Source organism: Oryx dammah, unplaced genomic scaffold (genome assembly GCF_014754425.2).
Source record: "Oryx dammah isolate SB20612 unplaced genomic scaffold, SCBI_Odam_1.1 HiC_scaffold_22, whole genome shotgun sequence".
Taxonomy (NCBI): domain Eukaryota; kingdom Metazoa; phylum Chordata; class Mammalia; order Artiodactyla; family Bovidae; genus Oryx; species Oryx dammah.
Genome location: NW_024070206.1, coordinates 19,460,004 through 19,478,482, shown reverse-complemented (window position 1 = coordinate 19,478,482; position 18,479 = coordinate 19,460,004). Strand labels below are relative to the sequence as shown.

The 18,479-nt window shown below is 44.3% G+C and overlaps 1 protein-coding gene across 1 annotated transcript in view; it reads right to left on the bottom strand.

Annotated features, from left to right (window-relative positions):
* PIEZO2 (piezo type mechanosensitive ion channel component 2) overlaps positions 1 to 18,479 on the bottom strand; it is a 262,558-nt gene that overhangs the window by 99,587 nt on the left and 144,492 nt on the right. Inside the window, exons 6-7 of the mRNA XM_040264615.1 lie at positions 5,837 to 6,047; positions 4,356 to 4,569 (exon numbers count right to left, since the gene is read on the bottom strand). Of these exons, the coding sequence (XP_040120549.1) occupies positions 4,356 to 4,569; positions 5,837 to 6,047 (425 nt within the window). The remainder of the gene's footprint in view (positions 1 to 4,355; positions 4,570 to 5,836; positions 6,048 to 18,479) is intronic.

Below are 18,479 nucleotides of genomic sequence, written 5' to 3'. Positions count from 1 at the left end.
CAAGCCCGCAGAGGAGTGCTCCACACAGGAGCCGGATTTCAGGTCACAACAGCTGTGTCAAGACCTGTGGAGTAACATCGTGTGCTCCTAGGACCAGGGAAACCTCCATGCCCTTCCGCAGAGCACTAGCCAGCCTGGCAGAGGCTCCCACATAGCTGAGGGACCCCGGGGCTGCTTCTGCTCATTATGAGTTTTTCCTAAATTCATAAGTAACATGGATGCTCAAGAGAGCAAAAATGAAGAATCTAAATCTCCCGGGTCAGAAATCAAGGACTGACTACACTACAGCACAGCTACACAGCCAAACGCAATCAAAAGCTTTGCAGTCCGTGAAAAATCACACTTTAGAGGAACATTTCATGACATGAAGAGATGCAGAAGCTGCACAGAGCAAGTTACAGACCATCCTGTGCACCATACTGTGCAACAGTCAATCATCACGATTCAAAGTCTGTTTGTAAAAAGCACATTTATGCACAGAAAAGCACTGGGGGAATACAGACCAAAAATGAACAGCATTTCTGGGAGTTAGGATTATTTAAGTGTTTTTCCTGATTCTTTTTTATACTTTCCCAAACAATCACCAACAAGCATCCTAATGATAAACAAATCAATTCAATATTTCTAAAAGTATTCTAAATATATTCTAAAAATAAAGCTAACCTTCACCAGAAAGCATATTTGAAAGCTTACAAGAAGACAAAAACGACTTGGATTGTTTTGAGGACGGCCACATCCGAAGCTAGATACATGGACTGGAGTCACTGTGGTTATGATTTGTGACAAACGCCCACGCAGGATGACTTTTTCTTCCTGCTTATTTGCAGTTTGTTTTCTGCCAGCTCAGTTGGTGGATAGCAGTGCGTTGAAATTATGCCTTAAGAAAAAGCTATCATTTAAAATATGCAAATTTCCAAGCTTTCAAAGGCTAAAAGGCAATGTCCTACTTTCACCAAGTTGATGGAGGAAGAAAGTACAATAAGGCAGCTTACATGCAAACATATGTGTATACACACACATCTATATGTATGTACATATATATGAATGTACATATATTGCATTGTTTAGCACAAACTATCTATACTCTGATAAACCACCCAACTTCTAATGACTCTATAAGAGTATAGTGATGAAGCTTTTAAACTTTTTAAAGGTATTATCTTCAAAGTGTCTCTAATAACTTACAACCATAATTTTAAGTTTGAGGCAATCCCAATAAAAGATAAAGATGGTAAGTTATTACACTATTAAGACTGCTATTACCCACACACTTGGTTGGCAAGTCTGGTTTACCACCTGTTATAACTCATGAGCTAATAATGATTTTTACATTTTTAAGTGGTTGGGAAAAATCAAAATAGTATTTCATGAAATGTGAAAATATTTTGAAATCCAAAGTTCAGTGTCCACAAAGTTTTGCTAGAACCTAGCCAAAACCTGAAAATCTCGTACAGGGCTGCTTTTGCACTAAAATGGCTTCTTGAAAAAATTGTCACAGAGACTATAGGCCTGCGAAATCTAAAATATTTACTAAATGATCCTTTACAGAAGAGGTGTTTTCAAGGTGGTTCAGAATAGTCTTTGTATTTCCTATTATCAGTCTCTAGATGGCAGAAAAGAGCCTTAAATTGGGGTATGTAGAGTGACCACATCCCCATAGAAGGTATACAACTTAACATTTCCAATTAAATCATCCCTTAAAAGTCCAACAGTGCAAAACTTTTTGCTCTATGTGTTCAATAAAACCAAAAATTAAACTTCTAGTAGAACTGAAATATTCATTTAGTCTGGAACTAACGATCTTGCAACAGTAAAATCATTTTTCTCTATGTGTTCAGTAAAGCAAAAATTATATATCTAGAAGAAACTAAGACTCACTTAGCCTAGAACTAATGTCTGCACTGAAATTTTGTATCTATCCACTTCTGCTTAAAATAAATATTATGCAAATCCGCATCATTAAAGAGACTTCTCAGTGGCCCCCAGCTTTATTGAGGTACAATTGACATGTGAAATTGTAGTATATTTAAAGTGGACAGCATGATGATTTGATATAAGCATAGACTATAAAATGATGCATAGCACCTCAATCAAGTTAATAATCACTTCACATAGCTACTCTTTTTCTTTTCTTTTTTGTGGTATGAAGGTTTAAGGTCTATTTTCAGCACATGTCAGTATAATGTTATTACAATGCATTGCTACTACTACAGTGCCCCTGTATATAGATCCTCAGAGTTACTAATCTCATACCTGAAAATATGTACCTTTTTCCACCTCTGCCTATACTCCCCACCCTCCAGCGAGCAACTGTCACTCCCCTCTCTGTTTCTTTAGGTTTGACTTTCTGTTTAGATTCCACATAAGGGGTGAGGTTATACAGTATTCATCTTTCTCTGACTTATTTCACTCAGCACAACGCCCTCCAGGTTCACCCAGGTTGTTGCAAATAGCAGGACTTCCTCCTTTTTCACGGCCAAGTAACATTCCCTGTGTGCTACGCTTAGTTGGTCAGTCGTGTCCAACTTTTTGTGACCCCACGGACTGTAGCCCACCAGGCTCCTCTGTCCGTATGATTTCTCAGGCAAAAATGCTGGAGTGGGTTGCCATTTCCTTCCCCAGAACATTCCTCATATATGTATACTATTCTTTCTTTTGTCATTTGTCCATCAACAAACACCTAGGTGTTTCCATGTCTTGGCTCCTCTGTTTTTCAAGTCCGTGTATCCTGAAGAATTCACCCTGTATCTTCTAAAATAATGACATTTTCCCAGATAACCACATACAACCATGCACCTAAGAACTAACGGGAAGTCTGTGCTGCTGCTAAGTCACTTCAGTCGTGTCCGACCCTGTGTGACCCCACCAGGCTCCCCCGTCCCTGGGATTCTCCAGGCAAGAACACTGGAGTGGGTTGCCATTTCCTTCTCCAATGCATGAAAGTGAAAAGTGAAAGGGAAGTCGCTCAGTCGTGTTCGACTCTTCATGACGCCATGGACTGCAGCCTACCAGGCTCCTCTGTCCATGGGATTTTCCAGGCAAGAGTACTGGAGTGGGGTGCCATCACCTTCTCTGACGGGAAGTCTGTACTATCAGCTAATAACCAGTGAATATTGAAATTTCCCCATTTAATCTCAAAAGGATTTGTCCTTAAATCGAGATGTGATCCAGGGTTGGGCTTCTCATCTGTCTGCAGGCTTCCTTGCTTCTCCTTTGAAGTAGAACGGTCTCTGCCCACACCCTTCACACACACTTCTTTTTCAGAATGCTGGTTTTTGAAGAGACCAGGTCGCTTCCCTTACATTCTACAGTCTGGATTTAATGACTGCTTCCCCATGGAGTCAATTAAACCACATTCCTGCCCCTTATATTTTCTGGAAATTGGAGGTTAGGTCTAAAGCCTTAACAATACAGTGCCTCATTCCCCATACTGCATCCAGACTAGAAGTCTGAAAGGTCAAGGGACCCCACTCTGGTAAAGTTTGGATCAACTGGTCAAGGTGCTGACTACCCCAGAAGGGGCTTTTCCATTTGCAATTAGCAAATGATTAGCAAGCTTATACTGTGTCATCCTTGCAAACAATCTTCGTCGCAGGAGCCTCTTTAAGTCATGGTTTCAATTTGTGAATAGATTTAAGTATCTCATGAAGAATTGGTAAATGGTAGTTTTCTGATTCCAGCACCCCTTTTCCTTCATTAGCTAGTGACATCCTGTCAGGAGGAGTTTTCCCTCATTAACTGAGAACAGCCTAGAATTCCTTCCAAAAAATTAAAATAAATGTTGAGTTCTTTACCTTGAATTCTCATTTTCATATAAGACTTTGGGATAATAGTCAGCTTCAACTGAAGCACATAAAATCTCTCTCTCTCTCACCTTTCTCTCTCTCTCACTCTCCCCCCCCACCCGCACCCCACACACACACCATGGACTCATGCGTTTTTACTTTTACATTTTTAAGGTCACTCAGTTCTTTTTGACCCTCAATTTGTCCTCTGTTTGCCCTCAAGAGCTCCCTCCCACAGATGCTCTGACATGTCCTTCTTATTCTTTGCTGTAAAACATTCTCCCTGGTCTCCTTCCTCAACCGAGACCATGTGTCTGCTCCTTGCTGCAGACAGTAGCTTCCCTCCGCTTCATCCCAGCAGCACCCTCACCTGAAGCAACACCTCTTCCCTCCAGACTGTGTGGCCAATACAGTCAAGGCAGAGACCGTGTCCCCATCCCCACCAAAGCCTGGCTGACCCACCAGTGGGCATCAGAAGAAACTTAGCAGAGGCTCAGGGCCCGGTAGGGTCCTCCTAAGGGCTCGAGGATTATCTTACGGAATCATCAAATGTCCAGCAATGCCTCTTACCTGGCGTAGTAGTCGTTGGGGGGAACGGCTTCCTGGAAGAACTGGAACTGGTACAGATAGAGTCCGATCAGGTGTCCCGCAGTGAAGATGGCCAGCAGGACGCAGAGACAGCTGAACAGCAAGGGGTCGAAGGTCCGGCACCAGGACCACCAGGTACACAGGCCCAGGAACACGAAGAAGTACACAGATGAGGTCAGAGAGGGCAGCATCATCCCTGAGAGGGCGGGGGGGCGGGGGCACGTGTGAGAAACATGGAAAGGAGGAAACCCCGCACAGCTCAGACTCCGTCACTGTTGGGGATGATGAAGAACGCCTCCTATGCTTGTAGTAAAATTCATCACACTCTCTTGATGATATCAGAATTAATGCTATTTGTATTGTGAAAAAAAGTCACATGTAAAGTGAAATTTGTAAACGTGGGGAAATATCAGATGATGAAGAAATCCTACCTGTGGCACTTGAGCCCTGACTACAAACATTCGCTTCTCCAACCAGTAGAATTTAGCATGCTTATTTGCCTGTTCCCATCTCTCTATTTCTCCCCCAGTTTTTCAGGAATATTTTCTGTCCGTTCTAACTGTCCTCAATAAGTTTTTTAAATAATGATTTACTTTTGCTTGTCTGTTGACGAGCGTTCACGATAATACTGCATTCAGTGGCAGATAAAACCTCATTAAATCTTTGTCCTGCCTGACAAAATGTGATTTGCTCTATCACTAAAAGTGGAAATGTCAAATGAAATCATTCCTTCATAGGCATTTAAAAATTTGGCAGGGAGCATTTTGAAACAACTTCTTATGAAAGTCCTGAGTTACATTTCCTGAGAAATACTCTTCACTTTTCTATCTTTTAACTCTCCTATGGAAAAACAGTTGCTTCATCTCATGAAACTTCACAGAAGCAGGATGGAATAAAGTTCGCAGCAACTCTGGGGCAATGGGGATGGGGCAAAGATGGAGATAAGGTTTTTATGGAAGGAGCAGCCTGCAGCCAACAGGGAGAGGAAGTGGGCGTGTGTGCTGTGAGATTACCATCTAACCGGGGAAGAAAAACACTCTATCCTGAAGAGTTAAATTAAGAGACTTAATGACTCAGTGTAAACAGACAAGCTCCCGAAAGCCCACGTGTAGCTCTGGATGGGGACAGAAAAGGGTCCCTCATCACAGATCACCACCCACAGGCTCTGAGGGAGGTGAACAGTGGTCCTGTTGGTCACGTAGAAAACAACGCCACCTGACTGCTAAGGGAAAAGACTCCTTTACAGAGGTTAACAGAAACCATCTAATACATAAAACCTACAGCTGAACGGGAAAACCTACGTGTGTGTGTGTGTGTGCGTGTGCGTGTGTGTGTGGTTTGTACATGTGGCCAGTTTCACAAAAGCTACAGTTATGATTCTGTTGCCGCGGAATAGAACGGTTTCCTTCTTTCATCATTGGCCAGCTCGCTCCCTGTGCACCCCAGGACTCGGAGGTTCTCACCTGATGAACCCAGTAAAATCGTCACAACAACCTTGCCCGCTGTAGTTATCATGTTGCCAATAAACTCCTTCAGCTTGGAGGCCACGGAGGCCAGCCTGCGGAAGAGTTTTAATTTCGTGCTTTCCTCCAAATCGCCTTCAGCACCGTCTCCTTCATCTAAGTCCTCTTCATAGATCAGGGCCTCTTCAGAGTCTATTTTTTCTCCTCCAGCCTAAATAAATGAAAAACAGAAGACACTGCAGTCTCTGCCTATCCACCCAGAATATTATATGGTTTGTAATTTACCGGTAGGTCAGTGAGGTGAATTCCAGAAATGAGGAAAAAGTGCAGACTGCCACTCAACCACGTAAGCCCCTCAGGTCTCTGGTGGCCACTGTGTGAAGCCCAAAGAACTCTGATCTTTCTTCAAGACATAAACAGGAAGCATCGCTAATCATAGGGTCCCCAACGGCAGGTCATCTTACCTACACGAGCTCATTTTATTTTACACGCAGAAGCCAAAACTGTCTGAAACACCTATTCATAACTTAGCTTTCAGCAATCTGGGTTTGGTTCCCCAAATTTACTTAGTGTGCCACTAAGGTGATGGGAAGTTTGATGAATGGGCTTAAACGGAAAGGATGGGCCAGATCAGCGCTGAGGAAATCCCTTTTCTTTCTGGAGTTTATCTTTGTTCACTATTTTAGTATTTCCTGCCCGTGGGAGGACGAGTGGTCCCGGCTACTTGGCTAAATAAACAGTCGCTTCCTATCTCATCCTTTTAGAGAACTGTGCATGGGTCCAGTTCCAGGCCACGTAGGATCTCAGGACCATCACTAGAGATCAGAAGGAAACACATGCACAGCACATACACACTTACATGGATTATTTTAAACTGTGTATACCATGGGCTTTTTTGTTCATTTTTAAAGAATACCTATGAATTTTTTTTGGATAATTACAATCTTTCCCTGGAAGGGTTAAGATTTTTTTTAAGGAATTATAAATATAAACCATTCCCTTAAGACAAAAGGTGCCTGTCTCAGATGCAGGACAGGCTTCATCTTGAAAAGACAGCAGCTTCTGCAGAGTCAGACAACTCTGAGGCCCAGATTGGATATCAAGTCCAAGCAGCACCAGTTTGCTTCATTTTCCCATTTTAAAGTTTCTTTCTTTTCAAAAATTTTTATTGAATGAAAGATCCTTTAAACTCTATGGTGCATTACAGTTTCAAAGATTTCACACATATGATTTCATCTAAGTCCATAATAAGTCTTTTTTCCCCTGCTGCTGCTAAGTTGCTTCAGTCATGTCCGACTCTGTGCGACCCCATAGATGGCAGCCCACCAGGCTCCCCCGTCCCTGGGATTCTCCAGGCAAGAACACTGGAGTGGGGTGCCATCGCCTTCTCTACCCCACTAGTAACTACTAGTTTGTTCTCTACATGAGCATGTCTGCTTCTTTTTTGTTGTATTTGTTATAGTTGACCTATCAGTTCAGTTCAGTTCAGTCGCTCAGTCATGTCCAACTCTTTGCGACCCCAAGAATCACAGCACACCAGGCCTCCCTGTCCATCACCATCTCCCAGAGTTCACCCAGACCCACGTCCATCCAGTCCGTGATGCCATCCAGCCATCTCATCCTGGGTCGTCCCCTTCTCCTCCTGCACCCAATCCCTCCCAGCATCACAGTCTTTTCCAATGAGTCAACTCTTTGCAGGAGGTGGCCAAAGTACTGGAGTTTCAGCTTTAGCATCATTCCTTCCAAAGAAATCCCAGGGTTGATCTCCTTCAGAATGGACTGGTTGGATCTCCTTGCAGTCCAAGGGACTCTCAAGAGTCTTCTCCAACACCACAGTTCAAAAGCATCAATTCTTTGGCACTCAGCTTTCTTCACAGTCCAACTCTCACATCCATACATGACCACAGGAAAAACCATAGCCTTGACTAGCCAGACCTTAGTCGGCAAAGTAATGTCTCTGCTTTTGAATATGCTATCAGTAAGCGTCTTTTAATTTCATGGCTGCAGTCACGATCTGCAGTGATTTTGAAGCCCCCCAAAATAAAGTCTGACACTGTTTCCACTGTTTCCCCATCTATTTCCCATGGAGTGATGGGACCAGATACCATGATCTTCGTTTTCTGAATGTTGAGCTTTAAGCCAACTTTTTCACTCTCTTCTTTCACTTTCATCAAGAGGTGTTTTAGTTCCTCTTCACTTTCTGCCATAAGGGTGGTGTCATCTGCATATCTGAGGTGATTGATATTTCTCCCGGCAATCTTGATTCCAGCTTGTGTTTCTTCCAGTCCAGCGTTTCTCATGATATACTCTGCATATAAGTTAAATAAGCAGGGTGACAATATACAGCCTTGACTACTCCTTTTCCTATTTGGAACGAGTCTGTTGTTCCATGTCCAGTTCTAACTGTTGCTTCCTGACGTGCATACAGATTTCTCAAGAGGCAGGTCAGGTGGTCTGAAATTCCCATCTCTTTCAGAATTTTCCACAGTTTATTGTGATCCATATAGTCAAAGGCTTTGGCATAGTCAATAAAGCAGAAATAGATGTTTTTCTGGAACTCTCTTGCTTTTTCCATGATCCAGCGGATGTTGGCAATTTGATCTCTGGTTCCTCTGTCTTTTCTAAAACCAGCTTGAACATCAGGAAGTTCATGGTTCATGTATTGCTGAAGCCTGGCTTGGAGAATTTTGAGCATTACTTTACTAGCATGTGAGATGAGTGCAATTGTACGGTAGTTTGAGCGTTCTTTGGCATTGCCTTTCTTTGGGATTGGAATGAAAACTGACCTTTTCCAGTCCTGTGGCCACTGTTGAGTTTTCCAAATTTGCTGGCATATTGAGTGCAGCACTTTCACAGCATCATCTTTCAGGATTTGAAACAGCTCAACTGGAATTCCATCACCTCCACTAGCTTTGTTTGTAGTGATGCTTTCTAAGGCCCACTTGACTTCACATTCCAGGATGTCTGGCTCTAGATGAGTGGTCACTGCTACTGCTACTGCTACTGCTAAGTCACGTCAGTCGTGTCCGACTCTGTGTGACCCCATAGACTGCAGCCCATCAGGCTCCCCTGTCCCTGGGATTCTCCAGGCAAGAACGCTGGAGTGGGTTGCCATTTCCTTCTCCAATGCATGAAAGTGAAAAGTGAAAGTGAAGTCACTTAGTCGTGTCCAACTCTTAGTGACCCCATGGACTGTAGCCCACCAGGCTCCTCCGTCCATAGGATTTTCCAGGCAAGAGTACTGGAGTGGGGTGCCATTACACCATCGTGATTATCCGGGTCGTAAAGATCTTTTTTGGACGGTTCTTCTGTTTATTCTTGCCACCTTTTCTTAATATCTTCTGCTTCTGTTAGGTCCATATCATTTCTGTCCTTTATCGAGCCCATCTTTGCATGAAATGTTCCCTTGGTATCTCTAATTTTCTTGAAGAGATCTCTAGTCTTTCCCATTCTGTTGTTTTCCTCTATTTCTTTGCATCGATCGCTGAAGAAGGCTTTCTTATCTCTTCTTACTATTCTTTGGAACTGTGCATTCAGATGCTTATTATCTTAGTGATATCAAATAGTACTTATCTTTCTCTGACTTATCTCACTGAGCATAATGCCTTCAAGTTCATCTATGTTGCTGCAAAGGTATTATGTCATTTTGTGGCTGAGCAATATTCCATTGTGTGTGTGTGTGTATATATATGTGTATCAATCACATCTTCTTTATCCATTCTTCTGTAGATGAACGTTTAGGTTGCTTCTGTGTCTTGGTTGTCATAAATAGTGCTGCGGTGAACACTGGGGTACCTATTTCTTTTCTAATTAGGGTCTTTTTTTCAGATATATATTTATATATACATACATATATGTATTTCTTGATATGCTTAATTCAGAATTACATAATATTCACTGCTGGTGTCTGAGCTTCCATCTCACTGGAGGAAGATGGGCATAGGAGGCTGGTGCACAGCTCAGTAAGTGTTCAGTGACCTGAGGGCTCAGACCTGCTATTTGCCTAGGTGGGTACAGGCCACTTGGGATTTACATTGGCTGTTAATGAAGCCAAGGCTGCAGGATGCACTCCCACCCCTGTGCATGTATACACACAAAGACACACACAAACAAAGACACACATGCACACCATACATACACACACACAACACACACACACACACACACGAGGATGTAATCCCAGGCTATTCAAGTCCATGTACCCAAATTGGGTTTTGCATTATACTGTATTTCATCACAGCACATTTGTACTTTTTCCAGAAGGAAGAAGAATGTCTCAGGCTTATGCAGGAAGATTTTTCAATCTGCTCAGAGCCCAGTATGCCTCAGTGTCACTAGTAAGAGACAGAAGAGCACATATACTAGTAAGAGACACAAACAAGTCAGCAACTAGATATCTCACAGCGACACTTGCTATTCCAAGAATTAAAACAGAGTGATGTGATTGAGGGAGTCAGGGCAGCTATTTTAGATTCTGAGTTTAGGGAGGGCCTCTCTGAGGAGGTCACATTTAAGCTGAGCTCTGAATGTCACAGAGCAACCAGCCATGGGGAAACTCTAGCCAGAGCCTTCCAGACAGCAGGAAGGGCTGGCCCAGCCTCCATAGCGAGTCCCCAGACCCACTTCCTCTTCCACCTGCTCTTCCTCCTCACTGTCAGCCGATGCCCCTGCATCCCACGTCGTAGAGACATGGGGCTGAGTTCTAGTCAGTGCAACACCAGCAACCCCACCTGTGCACAGGTGCTCAGTCCCCACCTGGGATGATGGGAGAGCTACAGAGCTGGGGTACCAGGAGGTAAGCCCATCCCCCCAGCCCTATATCACCCACAGAGGGAGTTTTGAAGCAAAACTCTCCAAGAGGTGGCTGGACTCAGAGCAGGACTTGCCAGATGCTTCACTTCTTGAACCCAAGCTAAGAGGACTCTGATCACCAACCACTCCACCCAGTGAGGGGGATAATGGGATCTCTTTCCCACAGTGACTCCAGCGGCTGCAGTAGGGGAAGAGCACAGGGGCCTGCAGCCAGGAGGCTGTGCTGATGGAAGAGGGGGTGGAGAGTGGAGCTGAAGAAGGTTCATGTCTTGGGCGAGCATATCATAAGTCCAGTCAGCAGACCTCAGTTGGTAAATTTCACATGGTAGGGGGAGGGATGAAGAAGAATCAGAGGGAGTTCTTGTCTTTGTGAATGAGATCAGGATGACCAGTCATGGAGCAAGTTTGGAAGCCAGTTCTAAGGTGGAGGTATCATGGGGGCAGCTAGTGAGGAACCTGGAGTGTGGACAGAGGTGAGAATTGGAGAGGTCTACCTGAGGCTCACTGTCAAAGTGGGTTCTGATGAGGTGACCTGGAGAGAACACAAAGCTGCCTACCTGTTGGAGTTGCCACACTTGGGACCAGTCTCTCTCTCCAACTTTATCATCTCTTGGCCCAGAAACATCACACACAGGGAACCATGCAGAGAACCTGGAATCCACAGGCTCTCTGCCTTTCTATGTGCTGTCCCCACACCGGGGAAGCCCCTCCCCAGTGTTCAAGGCCCTAGCTCTCAGACCAGCTTTCTTTCAACTTCTCCATCTCCCAAAGCTGAGTTGCTGTGGGGACTGATCCAGGGATGCTGTTGCTATGACACCCACATCACCACACACATGGGCATTTGTTGCTTAATACTCCTTGTACAGCAGGTGGGCAACATCCTAAAAATGCCTTTAGAGGAAGAAAATTAGCCCAAAATCTTCAGTCTCCATACTTGACCAAGGAGACAGAGAGAGGGAACACAGCTAGGGTTGCCTGGGTCACAGACAGAAACACACTCCTAACTTTCACAATAAATGACTTATTGCTCAATTACGGAATTGCTACGGATGTAGATTAAATCAGATAGAAATCTCCAGTCAAGAACCTTCTCGAGTTTAGATGAATGCATTTCCCCAACCTCTCCTGGGCGGGACAGGGACCCTGTGATTTTTATAAACAGACCAGTGTACTTGAGGTTTTTCAACATTTTTGTACTGGAATCCCTGGGGCTTTCAGTTGAAAACACTTTCTAAACCTGCCAAACCGAGAGGGAGCCAAAAGTGAGCCCCACCATCCCGGCTGGGGCCAGAAGTGCCATTAGTCACGTCAGGCTGGTCTTCTCCCCGAAATGATCCATCTGGAGCAGCATAAACACCAACACCCTGGAAGCCCCTCGGCTCACTCACCAGCAAGCAGGCTGGGCTGCTGGAGCTGAAATCTGTCCCCACATTGGAACTCAACTGGATTCTGGCCTTGGAGCTAAGACAGAGTGCATGCTAAGTCGCTTTAGTCCTGTCTGACTCTTTGCAACCCCATGGGGTGTAGCCCGCCAGACTCCTTTGTCCATGGGATTTTCCAGGCAAGAATACTGGACTGAGTTGCCACGCTCTCCCCCAGGGGATCTTCCCAACCCAGGGATGGAACTCCCATTTCCTACCATCTCTTGAATTGGCAGGTAGGTTCTTTACCATTAGCGCCACCTGGGAAGGGCTTCCCTGGTGGTTCATCTGGTAAAGAATCTGCTTGCAATGCAGGAGACCTGGGTTCCATCCCTGGGTTGGGGAAAATCTCCTAGAGAAGGGAATGGCAACCCACTCCAGTATTCTTGCCTGGAGAAGCATGCTTAAACTTTGTCTTTCAGTTTCTTCATAAGAAGGAGTAGCTGTAAATAAAGATTTAGTTTTCTAGTTCCTGAGCTATCTTAGAAATGAAAGATAAAGCCTTTCTAGTTTAAAAAGCCTAATAAAATATTACATATCAGCATTGTCCAGGTTGAAGTCTATAACTTATGTAAAGAAATGTAAGTGCTTTGACTCATCTTCTTTAAAAGTCCCTGACTTCAAAATGTGCCAGATGTACTCAGGCAGTGTCTCATGTCACGTGAGGACACTCCAAGTGCTCTGGAGTCAACTGGGTGCGAGGTCATGGTTCTCTGAGCCTGGACCCAAGCCTCCATGCCTCATCCCATCACTCATCCAGCCCTGCAGCCTCGTCCCCAGCAGTCAAGCATTAGCAGTTACTCCCACTCAATTCTGGACCGGGAAGACACCACCAATTACTTCTACTAGAACCCAGACATTCATTTTTCCTTATCCCCAAGCACTAAATGAGTCTACCTGTCTTGGACTAAATCCAAGGCTCACCTGGGGCTCTTTAAGAGGCCAGATTACCAGGCTCCACCACACAGTTCCTGAATCAGGAATTCTAGGAGCGAGTCCCAGGAACTTGTCTGATTAAAGGACTGCATGAGATGCTGTGGAAGGAGCCAGATTAGAATCTACACTCTTTCTGATACCTGCGACCACGGACAAACTCACCCTACCTGGAAACCTTGTGTTTGAGTTGGATGCCAGGCAGACTCCCTTGACTGGAAAACATATTGAGGTGATTTATCTAATGGAATCTCTTTCTGATTTCAGACAAACTTTAGATATAAGCCCAGAGCTCCTCAGATGGTGGACTCCATCCTCCTCTTCCTTGTGTCTTAAACCACGCTCAAAAAGCTGCTTTGATGGGAGATCATCAGAGGCATATATAATGAGCCAGTAGATCCAGAAGCAAAGGGAGCACTTTCCTAAAATGTTGCAAGTTATTTACTCATTGTTTATTATTGAAAGTTAACAATTTATCTTCATGGAGTGGAGTCATCTCAACAGAAGAGTCCATGGAGGGAAGAGGCAAGTGCTGTGACTCATCACCAAAGACAAATGTCCACCATCCTCCACAGTGTCCCCATGGACACAGTGCCCAGAGAGCTCTGGAGCCATGCTGGTAGGGGTCACATGCATCACGTAAGCCTGTCGTGACAGCATCGTGCAGACGAAGCCAAGATTTTATTGTGTTACTAAGCTTGTTTTAGGAAGATTACTTTTCCAAATATATAAGCACGGTTAAATTGTTCCCTGTTCCATTTGGAAGCGTGAATACACAGGTGTATGCTTTCAACCACCTCCTACAGAGCAATACGAGTTCAATAAAAGAGGTTAAGACAGACCAAGTTAGTGGGCAGCAACCCACTAGGCTATCCAGGACCGCAGGCCTGGGGAGCTTTAATAAAACAATCCTGGTACCAACAAACATTCGTCTGCCTCCCAGAATTCTGACCGAACATATCTGGGATGCAGTCTGCACCTGGACCTTTACAAACTCCCAGGTCAAGGTCAGTTCAAGGTGGTAAGGAAGGAAGAGCCTGAACCCACCTCCTCCCATGGACATTACAAATATGTTCATGGAAGGACATAACTACAAATATGCAGTTACACATGGGTCAATTTTCCCCAAAAAGGACCTGAGAACTAGCTGAATATCTGGTCCACAGCAGAGGACAGGAAGGGTCACACCTAGGCAGGTAGGGAAGGCACAAGGTTGAACTTACCCCAAGAAAGGTGAAATGCCCAGAGTGTGACACCTGCTGAGACTGTGTGTAAGGGACAGTTATTTGCAAATCCAAAGAGGTCTACTGGAGGGTAGGGGAAGGAAGATACTGCCCAGAGACTGAGGCACCACTGTGCTCTCACCTAAGTCAAGTCATTCTCCCCCTGTCTCCACAAAGCAAGGGAGCAAGTCCGGCCCCCACACCCTCTGGCTGAACCCAGCAGGAGCATACACAGTGCATATGGGGACATGCCCTGGTGGCCAGTAGGACTGGAGACCCTGAGCCCCTCGGGACAGTAACAACTGGAGAGAGCGCTCTTATCAGGCCACCACCCCCAGGCACCGCAGGCCAGCAGACTAACACAACCCCAAGCTTCCTGTGAAAAAGATCCATCTGTGGACCCTAGAGCCTCAGGTTTCCCTCACACCTGGAGGTGAAGGAGGGGCCCCTGGGGAAGTGAGCCATGAGACATCATCCTCGAACCCCTGTGGCCTTGCTGCCACTTAGCCAGACTCCAGAAGGAGCTTGTATAACCCTTAAGAGTCCCAATTTCTGCAACTGTTGCCCAGAGGACACCTCCAGACCCTACATCTGGAGAGCAGCCGGGATTACAATCGCAGCTCTGGAACTGTATGTGTCTCCATGCTTTAGAAGCTGCTGCTGTCTGAAGCCCTGGCTTCAACCTGAGTGCTGAAGGAGAATCTCTACCCCATCAAGCACTGACAGGTCCCAACATGCCCTCAACAACAGGGCCGCTTCAGAGATAAATTAGGTATATCAGTTCAGTTCAGTTCAGTCGCTCAGTCATGTCCGACTTTGCAACCCCATGAATCACAGCACACCAGGCCTCCCTGTCCATCACCAGCTCCCAGAGTTCACCCACACTCATGTGCATTGAGTCAGTGATGCCATCCAGCCATCTCATCCTCTGTCGTCCCCTTTTCCTCCTGCCCCCAATCCCTCCCAGCATCGGAGTCTTTTCCAATGAGTCAACTCTTCGCATGAGGTGGCCAAAGTATTGGAGTTTCAGCTTTAACATCTTCCTTCCATGAACACCCAGGACTGATCTCCTTTAGAATGGACTGGTTGGATCTCCTTGCAGTCCAAGGGACTCTCAAGAGTCTTCTCCAACACCACACTTCAAAAGCATCAATTCTTCGGCGCTCAGCTTTCTTCACAGTCCAACTCTCACATCCATACATGACTACTGGAAAAACCATAGCCTTGACTAGATGGACCTTTGTTGGCAAAGTAATATCTCTGCTTTTCAATATGCTATCTAGGTTGGTCATAACTTTTCTTTTCTTTTTTTTTTTTTTTACTAAATCTTAAACCAAGCTAAGCAAGTTAAGGTTACGCTGTATAACTTTTCTTCTAAGGAGTAAGCGTCTTTTAATTTCATGGCTGCAATCACCATCTGCAGTGATTTTGGAGCCCAAAAAAATAAAGTCTGACACTGTTTCCACTGTTTCCCCATCTATTTCCCATGAAGTGATGGGACCAGATGCCATGATCTTTGTTTTCTGAATGTTGAGCTTTAAGCCAACTTTTTCACTCTCCTCTTTCACTTTCATCAAGAGGCTTTTTAGTTCCTCTTCACTTTCTGCCATAAAGGTGGTATCATCTGCATATCTGAGGTTATTGATATTTCTCCCGGCAATCTTGATTCCAGCTTGTGCTTCTTCCAGCCCAGCGTTTCTCATGATGTACTCTGCATATAAGTTAAATAAGCAGGGTGACAATATACAGCCTTGATGTACTCCTTTTCCTATTTGGAACCAGTCTGTGTATAGAGAACTACAAAGATTTGAGAGATAGCCGAGCTAAGGTGGTGCTAGTGGTAAAAAAAAAAAACCCACCTGCCAATGCAGGAGACATGAAATGCAGGCTCTATCCCTGGGTTAGAAAGATCCTCTGGAGAAGGAAATGGCAACTCACTCCAGCATTCTTGCCTAGAGAATCCCATGGACAGAGGAGCCTGGTGGGCTACAGTCCATGGGGTCACAGTCAGACAACTGAAGTGACTTAGCACAGACAGATGAGCTAAGTAAGGGTTGAAGAAGAGGGATTATCACCTACACAAGGCCATGCCTTCAAGACTGAGAGGCAGCAGTTTTGCCTACTTCATAGAAACAGAGAGTCAGAAAAATGAGGAAATATGTTTTTAAAAAAAGACAAAAACCTCAAAACAAGATAAAACCTCAGAAAAAGAACTTAATGATATAGAGATAAGTAATCTCTCTGATAAAGAATTCAAGTGAAGTGAAATTTGCTCAGTAGTATCTGACTGTTTGCGACCCCATGGACTGTAGCCCACCAGGCTCCTCTGTCTATAGAATTCTCCTGGCCAGAATACTGGAGTGGGTAGCTGTTCCGTTCTCCAGAGGATCTTCCCACCCAGGTATAGAACTCAGGTCTCCTGCATTGCAGGCAGATTCCTTACCGCCTGAGCCACCAGGGAAGTCCAAAGTATTCAAAGCTATGGTCAAAAGATGCTCCCTGACTTTGGGATAAGGATGAATACAGTGAGAACTTCAACAAAGACTTTGAATATATCAAAAAAAGAACCAGTTGGTGCTGAAGAAATTAAGAAAGTAATCGTGCTTATAATTGCATCAAAAAGAATAAAATACCTAGGAATAATTTAACCAAAGAGATTAAAGACCTAAACTCTGAAAACTATAAGACATTGATGAGAGAAACTGAAGATGACACAAATAAATGGAAAGATATACTATGCTCAAGGATTGGTAGAATTAGCATTGCTAAAATGTCCATACCACTCAGACCAATATAGATTCAATGCAATATCAAATGGTAAAGAATCTGCCTGCAATGCAAGAAACCCAGGTTTGATCCCTAGGTTGGGAAGATCTACTGGAGAAGGGAATGACTACTCCAGTATTCTTGCCTAGTCTTGCCTGGAGAACCCCACGGATACAGGAGCCTGGAGGGTTACACTCCATGGGGTCACAAACAGTTAGACATGACTGAGCAACTAAGCATACACACACACACACACACACACACCAAGTAACAATGGCATTTTTCACGGAACTAGAACAAAAAATTCTAAGAGTTTTCATGGAACCACAAAAACTCCCAAAGAGCCAAAACAATCTTGAGACAGAACAAAAACAAGAGGCATCATACTCTAATTTCAAACTATATTGCAAATCTACAGAAATAAAAACAGAATGGTACTGGGACAAAACACATACACAGAGATCAATGGAACACAATAGAAAGCCCAGGAAAAAACCCACCGATTTATGGTCAATTAATCGATGACAAAGGAGGCAAGAATGTATTTCAGTGCTGTTGTGAAAACTGGACAGCTACCTGCAAAAGAATGAAACTGGACTACTCTCATACCACATGCAGAAATAAATTCAAAATTAATTAAACACTCATTCCACCCTAGAACTGGCATAGTGCTCTGAGCAGAGCACAGGCTCTGTAAAAAGTTCTGACTGGAGGGCAAAACAGATGGATGGACAGTGGGGTGGATGGAAGGATGGGAAAGAAAAGCAGTGGATTCCAGGGCCACCACACTGCTCAACTTTTTGACATTTTAATAACAAAAACATGCATTTTCTTTGCATCTTAGTTCATCACAAGTAATTATTTGGGTCCTGAACCTTTATGGACAATTTTAAGCAACAGGAGCGGTGTATATGCCCTCAAAACTGTGGCTTTTTGTCATCACTCTGTAAATTCTTCATTTCTAGAGAAGGAACAGCAGTCAGAAGAGCTAAATTTAGCTGGTTCTGATCAGAGAAATTGGGCGCTCAGGGTCAGTAACGATGTCTGTAACTGAAGACCAACAGAGAGGGATGACAGAGTCTGAGCTGGAAAGCCAGGATCTAGAGGATGTTAAGCAGGTGACTCTGGACTAGATCTCAGGTGGGGACTGAGCAGATGCCTAACAACTAGTATAATTAATATATGCTATATTAATTATACTGCACTCTTTATTAGTCATTAATGAAGACATTGATATCTTCCATTCTTTGTTTCTTGCTCTCAAAAAATTAGCAACTAGAGCTTCAAATCTGAAGCCTGACTAGCAGGCCAGATAGCCACTTTCTGTGCCAGACACCACAGTAGCCTAAAGGACTTTAGGTATTACAAAGGGGTTGCAGCTTTGAGATTCAGAAAGAATGTCTAAATAACGTTAGCGAGATTTAAATGCTGCATCCCTGATTCTTAATGGATGGGCTATATCTGTCATTGAAATATTCTTTATATCAT